Source organism: Mastomys coucha, unplaced genomic scaffold (assembly GCF_008632895.1).
Source record: "Mastomys coucha isolate ucsf_1 unplaced genomic scaffold, UCSF_Mcou_1 pScaffold12, whole genome shotgun sequence".
Lineage (NCBI taxonomy): Eukaryota > Metazoa > Chordata > Mammalia > Rodentia > Muridae > Mastomys > Mastomys coucha.
The window spans coordinates 11,157,752-11,166,425 of record NW_022196894.1 but is presented as its reverse complement, the minus strand read 5'-3'; the positions used below and the strand labels follow the sequence as shown (position 1 = coordinate 11,166,425).

General features: G+C 44.3%; 1 protein-coding gene across 2 annotated transcripts in view; it reads right to left on the bottom strand.

Moving 5' to 3' along the window:
* Abcc1 (ATP binding cassette subfamily C member 1) overlaps window positions 1-8,191 on the bottom strand; it is a 128,003-nt gene extending 119,812 nt beyond the window's left edge. For both annotated transcript variants that reach the window (XM_031363158.1, XM_031363159.1), the window contains exon 1: window positions 8,026-8,191. In XM_031363158.1, coding sequence (XP_031219018.1) covers window positions 8,026-8,073 — 48 coding nt within the window. In that variant the 5' untranslated portion in view covers window positions 8,074-8,191. The remainder of the gene's footprint in view (window positions 1-8,025) is intronic.
* Window positions 8,192-8,674: the final 483 nt, after the last annotated feature.

Sequence of the window (8,674 nt, the reverse complement as noted above, 5' to 3'; positions counted from 1 at the left end):
TATATTGAGAAAAATGTATTTTCACTATTGCTGTAGATGAGCATCTACATAAGACTGTTAAATTGAGCCAGGCGGTGGTGATGCACACCTTTAATCCCTGCACTTGGGAGGCAGAGACAGGCGGATTTCTGAGTTCGAGGCCAGCCTGGTGGTCTACAGAGTGAGTTCCAGGACAGCCAGGGCTACACAGAGAAACCCTGTCTCGAAAAACAAAAAAAACAACAACAACAAAAAAAAGACTGTTAAATTGATTGTTGTTTTATATCAAACAACTTTTATAATGCTTATTTTTATTGTTATAATATTTTATAAATTTTAAGGAATAAGACAAAACAGATACTATAGGTATTGAAGGGGGGGTCTCTGGGAGGAGTGGGGGTACAAAAGGGAAACAAGAATGTGATTTAATTCTATTTACTTAAAATATGTTTTTAAATGTTAACAAATTCAGATAAATTGAAATCATGTAACTTTTCTCATCATAATGCAATAAAAGTTAAAAAAAAAAAAAAGAATACAAATGGCAGGCCAGGCTACTATACCCAGCAAAACTCTCAATTACCACAGATGGAAAAAACAAGATATTCCATGACAAAACAATATATCTTTCCACAAATCTAGCCATACAAAGGATTACAGATGGAAAACATCAATATAAGGAGCAAAACCACACCCTAGAAGAAGCAAGAAAGTAATCTTTCAATAAATCCACACAAACCTAATTCCACCTCTTACAACAAAAACAACAGGAAGTATCGATTAATTTTTCTTAATATCTTACCATGAAAATTAATATTACCAACATATCCTATTGACAGAGATCCAAAAATATGAGGAATTAGAAATTTATTGACTGTCATTCAATGCTCTCTCTAATTTGGTAATTGGAGAAATAGGTCCAATATTATACAATCCATATACACTTTCAGCTTGTTTGTTTGTGACAGTGTCTTACTATGTACAACATAATAGTCTTGAGATCTTGCTTCTCCTATCTCAGCCTCTCTATTAGTAGTATTGTTTATTTCATGTTTTTACACTATAATATGGTTTTCAGAACAGCTTACATATTTTAAAAGTATTTATATACCCAAAAGAAATGTAGACAATTAAATTGTGATGGGGTTTATAAGAGAACAACAAAGAGTAAGACTGAATGTTTTGCTTGACTTTGTAACTCTTGTATCAAGTTGCCACAGTAAAGAGCCAAGATTTTAAAAGCTCTAATAAATATAAAACAAACAAACAAAAACACTTTATATATTTCTGTTCATTTAAGAAAATATAGTAGTGATGTATTATTTCAAAATATTCAGTTAATACATTTGGAGTTATTTAAAATTTATATTGAGAAAAACGTATGAATTTTCAGTATTGTTATAGACAAGCATCTATATAAGACTGTTAAATTGATTATTGTTTTATATCAAACAACTTTTATAATACTCATTTTTATTGTTATATTTTATAAATTTTAAAGAATATGACAAAAGATATTATATGTATTGAAGGGGAGTTTCTGGGAGGAGTTGGGGTACAAAAGGAAAACAAGAATGTGATTTAATTCTATTTACTTAAAATATATTTTTAAATGTTAACAGATTCAGATAAATTGAAATCATGTTACTTTTCTCATTATAATGCAATAAAACTTAAAAAAAAAAAAAAAAAAAAAAAAAAAAAAGAGTTTGAAGCAAGCCTGGACTACATAGTAAGATCCAGGCCAGCCTTGTCACCATCAGACCTTGTCCCAAACAAAACAAAATAACCTACTGAGTCAGGTGAACCACAACAATTCAGTTATCTTAAGGTTAGGCTATGAAGCAATAGAACCCAATTCAAATACTAACAAACAGATGCCAGGTGGACTCCACCCAGGAATGGAATAAAACAGGTGTGCGAAAGTACAAGCAAAGACAATGGACACTTGGCTTTCCAAGAGAGCAACAGTAAGGAGAAGTGGGATCTATAGGCCTGTGTCCCATGAGTGGCTACAGTGAGGCCCAGTGCTATCCCATATTGTAAGAAAAGTCAGAAATCTAGGTGTTTGTGCAAGATCCTCCAGTAACTAAATAGTGGAGATGACAGTAGTTCACATAATTAAAATAAAGCCAAGAACCACAGCTGGTGATGGTGTGTATCAGCCCTTGAGAGTACAAGCAAAAGAATCAGGAGTTCAAGGTCATCCTCAGCTGTACAGCAAGTCTGATGCCAGCCTGACTGTGAGACCCTATCCAACAAAACAGAGCTAGAGAGACAAATCAACAGGTAAAGGTTCTTTGCATGGTAAAAAAAGAAAACCAACTCCTAAAAGTTGTCCTCCTGCCTCCACACACTTCATGGCACTGGTGTGCCCACCCACTCCCAAATCAATAAATAAGTGTACTAAAAAATAAAAGATTAAAGATTAAGTAAATAGCAGGGTGGTGGTGGCACACACCTTTAATCCCTGCACTTGGGAGGCAGAGGCAGGCGGATTTCTGAGTTTGAGGCCAGCCTGGTCTACAGAGTGAGTTCCTGGACAGCCAGGGCTACACAGAGAAACCCTGTCTCGAAAAACCAAAAAAAAAAAAAAAAAGATTAAGTAAATAAATAAAGCCAAGCTAGCCTACAGGTAGGCTGTAAAACACAAACACTGCAACCAGGTCTGCTGGAACTGGCCTATAATCCTAACACTCATGAGGCTAAGGTAGGAGGATAGTAAATTCCAGCCTAGCCCAAGCTACAAAGCAAGACATCTCAATACACAAAACAACAGGCCAGGCAGTGGTGGCAGTGGTGAGGCAGTAGTGGCAGTGGTGGCTCCTGTCTTTAATCCCAGTATTCAAATGCAAAAACAAGTCAGTAGACACAACCTTGGGATCCAGGAGGCATCCCAGACAAGTTTGAATACATTTTGCAAGAACAGGCAGATAGAGAGAGTAGGAGGCAACAAGAATCAAGGGCAATCTGCAGGGCAGTGGTGGCACAAGTCTTTAATCCCAGCACTCAGGAGACAAAGGCAGGCCTATGAGTTAGAGGCCAGCCTGGCCTACAGTATGAGTTCCAGGACAGCCAGGGCAATACAGAGAAACCCTGTTTTAAGAAAGAGAAGGAGGAAGAGGAGGAAGAGGAAGAAAATAGCAAGAGGAGGAAGGAGAGAGGAGGAGGAGAATCATCACCATCATCGAAGCACAAGACCCGAAGCACAAGACTCAGCAGTTAAGAGCACTGGCTCCAGGTTCAATTCCCAGCACCCACATGGCAGCTCACAAGTTTCTGCAACCCCAGTTCCAGGAGATCTGACACCTACACACAGATATATATGCAGGCAAAAAACCAATGGACATAAAACAAACATAAATCATGAAAAAAAAAAAAAATCAAGGACACCACAGGATTTGTTCCCCAAGCGAAAGGACAATCTTCTAGAGGTGCCTCAGCTCCTCCAGGATGCAGTGAGAGAGGAATGTCCCTGAATCCCCACAGATTCTCTGCAAGCACTCCAGATCAAGTTGGCGAGTCACTCACCACCATGCTCCCAAGAGTGAAAGAAGTCCAGCAGGCTCCAGGAAAGGAGACCACCCCCCAGACCCTGGCTCAGCCACAGTGGGAGCCACAGCCTCCTCCTGCAAGGCCAAGGGGCAAGGTCACAGAGCATCTGCACACAGATGCTACATCCATCTGATAAGGGGAAGAAAAAGGGGACCTGACTGACTACAGCAATCAATTCACAGGCTTAGGAGAGCAGAGGAAGATAGGTGTGGTAGTGGGAGGTAGTGGGAGGAGTTTGAAAAGCAACAAGGTCCTAGAAATAGGTGAAGGAAGGAGGGAGGGAGGGAGGGAGAGAGGGAGGGGAGGAAGGAAGAAAAGGAAGAAAGAAAAGTAGGCAGACTTTCCAAGGCCACTTGTTACCCTAGGAACACCAGTCACCAAGATCCATTTGCCATTCTGATCAGGTACAATGTTCAGGGAGTTGGAAAACTAGAAGGTGCCACAAATCAAATCAGGCCCCATAACTCCAGAGCTGCCGATCTGCTGCTGACTTTTGTGTATGTCCAGATGTTCTCAGCAGACACAACAAAAATCAACTATGGAGTCTCACACAACTACAAGCCTTTACACCTACTGAGTGCTAACTAGGTACCAAGCAGCACTGTTCCCAATGCTTGCCAAGAACTCATTACTCAGTACTCCATTATTCTACATGGGGAAACTGAGGTACAGAGTAGAACAGTAACCCATCTTACCTGCAGAGCCAGCTTCTGAACTCAGGGCACACAGGGACTTGCTCTGAGCAGTCACCTATGCAACTGACTGAGTTTTCCAATATTTCTACATTAGGCATGAAATTGGTACTTTTCTCATTCTTTATTTTTGTTTTTGTTTTTGTAGGTCAGGGAATTGAGCCTCACACTTGCTAGGCAAGTGTTGTACCATAGAGTTAATCTCCAGTCATTTTTTTACATGTGATTTTAAAACAAGGTTTTATAAGTTACCCAGGCTGGCCTTGAACTTGTGGCCCTCCTGCTTTAGCTTCTTGAGTAGCCAGGATGACAGGCCTCCTCCAGGCTTAATACATATTTTCTAATTTACTGTGTGTGATAGTATGTATATGTGGGATATATAAATGTGTGCACGTGTAAGAGCACACACCAATGTAGAGGATAAAGGAGCATGTGGGATATATAAATCTGCACATGTGTAAGAGCACACACCAATGTAGAGGATAAAGGAGCATGTGGGATATATAAATGTGTGCACATGTGTAAGAGCACACACCAATGTAGAGGATAAAGGAGCATGTGGGATATATAAATGTGTGCACATGTGTAAGAGCACACATACCAGGAGCATGTCAGGTGCTGTTCTCTATCCTTCTTCATATTTCCTTGAGTCAGGTCTCTCACTGAACCTGAAACTTGCTCTTTCCATAAGCTCCACCCCCTCAACGCTGCAGTTATAGACAACTGGGATTCAAACTTAGGTCCCCCTGCTTACACATCAAGCACTCTTGCCCACTGAGCCATTTCCTCGTACTTTTTTTTTTTTAAGTAACTTACAAAGAAAGGCCCAGGCCCCTTTTCCCAACCTTCTCTCAAAGATCAGCCACAAAACCACCTACCTCCTACCAGCTCCACACTCCCACTGAATAAAGCAAGCCGCTGCCAGCTCTTAGCTCCAACTTTCCACTTAGATAACACTGTTTCTCTTTTCTCATCCTAGACCGTTGAACAAGGGAAGATTGTAAGTTCTCAACAGTAGACCTTACCTAGCCCAGGAACAAGACTCTGAGAGAGGCCCTAATGGGTGGAATCTTGACTTCTCTAAGCATAATGTTGGTCCTAAAAGGATCCAAGTATCAGTAGCAAAAAAGATGGTAGTCCACTCCCATCAATCTCCATGCGTCCTTATGAGCCCTGCTTCCTTGATTCTGTGAGCTGTGCTCTCCTGGTTTCCTCACACCAGGCTTCTACAATCCTTCCCCCCCATCTTCTGCAGCTCCTCAAGATCCACTAACATCTGGCTGTAGGTCTCTACATCTGCTCCCATCTGAAGGGAAACAGAGGAGCAGTGGATCTGGGAAGAGGGGATGTGAAGAGAGGAACTAGCAGGGGAGCAGGGAGGGGAGTCTGCGGTTGGGGAATAATACATGAGAGAAGAAAAAGAATACAAAGCACAGTGCAGGCTAGACCACTCACACTGATAAATAGTCACATAGCCACAGCCCAGAAGACTGGGCAGCTTACCCTATACCCCTATTCTATATAAACTAAACACAGTAAGCAAAGAAACAACTCAAGATGATAAGGTTTAGAATGGCAGGGTGTGGTAGGGGGTATGGATATGCTAATGCAGCACTTCTTGTTGTTGTTGTTGTTGTAGTTGTTGTTGTTGTTGTTGTTTGAGACAGGGTTTCTCTGTATAGCCCTGGCTGTCCTGGAACTCACTCGGTAGACAAGGCTGGCCTCGAACTCAGAAATCCGCCTACCTCTGCCTCCCAAGTGCCGGGATTAAAGGCGTGCACCACCACTGCCTGGCACAACACTTAGCCTTGGAAGACACAAGCCACTTGCTTTAGTTTATTGTCCTTTGAAGCACAGTCTCACTCTAGCACAGCTGCCCCAAAACTCAATTCTCCTGCCTCAGCTTCCCTCTGCTGATTACAAATATATGCACACTAGGCCAAGCAACCCCCTCTGTACTTATTGTGTTTGGATTCTCAGAAGTTCTTGCTTTCCAATGGCCCTTTCACCCATTCTTATTCCAGGCAGGATTCCAGAAACAGTGTGTCCATCAAGCCTAGACAAGTGAAAAGAGGGGCTGGGAGTCTACAAGATCAAATTTAAGGGAGGATGGGAACCTCCCTAAGGTGAAGGCCAGCCACCACTATTGCCAAACACAATTCATCCATCTTAATTTTCTCTGGCAAAAAGTCCCAAGAAGGAAAGAACACAAAGCCAGGTCTCTTGGGTAGGCTTCTTAGCATATTAGAAGCTGGAAAATACCCCCCAACACTTGTTAGCCATCATTGTCCAAAAATACATCCTGATGTGGGCTAGCAAGAAGTTTACCATCAAGCTTGATGACCTGAGTTTAACCCTCAGAACCCACATGATGAGAGGAGAGTTACACACAAGTCTGACCTGCACATGTGCCATGGTGTGCTTGCACTCAAACATACATACATACACAATATATGTGTGTGTATGTGTGTATTATGTGTATGCAAAGATAAAATATACAAACTAGTAAAGAATCTAATGTCTACTTTCTCTCCACCACCACAGAAGAAAATAATTCAGGAAATACACCAGCATCCATGTTAGAGTGACCCAGATCCCACTGAGTTCTTGCAAAATAGTTTCACTGTCTCCACACTTGGTACAAAGGTAGAAGACACACAGGTGTTCCTGTGTGGCAAACAGGCACCTATCTCTTACAGAGTCCTGAATGCAAATCACAAGCTGTTTCCAGCTCTGAGAAACCTCCAGCCTCTTGGCTTTAAAATGAGAGTTATTTTTCCAAGTATGGTGGTAAGTCTCCTCACCCAAAGTCTCCCGGGAAGCCTTCAGGGGTCACCCTTATGAATACAGTCTATCAGGGAGGTACCACAAAACAGAACAAATCCTTGTGGGCCCTAATCATCAGCTGCTAAGAAACAGGGATTTTGTTTGTTTGTTTGTTTCTCAAACAAAAAGAAAAGTCATTGTGTCCAGGGTTTCCTATTGTATTCACTAATAATCAGGACAATGTGATACAGGAGTGTTCTGGAACAGGCAAATCGCATTACAGGAACACGGAATACACAAGCACTGGAGATTAGAGCAGTCAGCAAGAGAACCCAGCCTAGGAACATTTCAGAAGAAGGCTACCTGGAAAGGGCCTGAAGTCCCCGGGACATCCCCAGAGCAGCCGAGTCTCTCACTCACAGAGTAGAAGGCACTCTCCTGGTTACCAGAGTCCCGGGCATTTTCCACTGCACCCCAAACGTACAAAAAGGGACAAAAAGGACCTTCTACCCTCTCTTGGCTTTTCCTTGTTTCTTTAGAAAGTTCCCTGATAGCATTTAGGCAGAAAGGAAAGAGGATGAGAAAAAAAGAAAAAAAAAAAAACAGAAACCAGAGTAACCGGGGTAAAACAAACAGTGGGGAACCCCAACACAAGCGGTGGGAAGTCCCTTTCTAGAGTCTGGGCTCCTGCACGGTGCTCTGTGAGAGTGTGTGCGCGGTAAATGGAGATCCTACCCCCACAAAAGACGGAAAATCCCCAATTTGCTGCCTCCAGATCTGGCGTCCCTTCCCGACGGCAGAACCGCAAAGCACAGAGGCACCTCCTCACACACACCCAGCTCTCCCGGAACCGGGTCCCCAGAGTCTGAGAGCGGCGGCTAAGCCGGGGCCCGGGTGGCGAATCCCCGCGTCTGCAGAGCAGGGCTCGGGCTGGAGAGCAGCTGGGTCCGCGCGTCCCAGCGTCCCCCACATCCCCTGGGTCCCCGGCCGCCCCGCGCCGTCCCCCGCCGTCCCCCGCGGCCCACCTCCTTACCCAGAGCGGATCGGAGCCATTGGCGCTGCAGAAGCTGCGCAGCGCCATGCGGACGGACGGACGGCCGGCAGAGCGAGGAGGCGCAGCGCCGCGCGGTTGGCCCGCGTCACCGGGATGCAGCCCCGCCCCGACCCGACCCGCCCCGCGCGTGGGAGCGAGCTCGGCCACGAGTTGCCCGGGCCTGGCCTACAGGCCGCGTCTGCAGCTTCCACCCACTGCCGGTTCCTAAAGCTTCAAGGCCGGGAAGAACCCCGCACTGGGTCCTCCACACCTGGGCTTCATCCCAGGTGATCCTAACTGTACAGCTGTACCCGGGCTGTCGGAGAACGCTCGGCGCTTGCGTGATTTTAGGGCTTTTTCCTTCAGTTGCAGCTGGCGGGGTAGGGATGTGAGCTCCCAAGAAAGAAAAGGAAAGGGAACAGATGAGGAAACTGAGGGTCAGAAAGGTGAGGAAGTTCGCTTAGAGCCCCTCAACGAGTAGAAGTGGAGTTCGTTCGAATGAGGAGCCCTATGATTCCATCCTAAACACTGAGATCTCCTTCCTGAACACCAGTTTGCCACCCCTCCTCCATGGTCTGCAAAGCACCCTGGGAATTTCTCCCATTCTGAGTGCAGCCAGGAAATAACTCGTTCCTTATTACTTGGTATG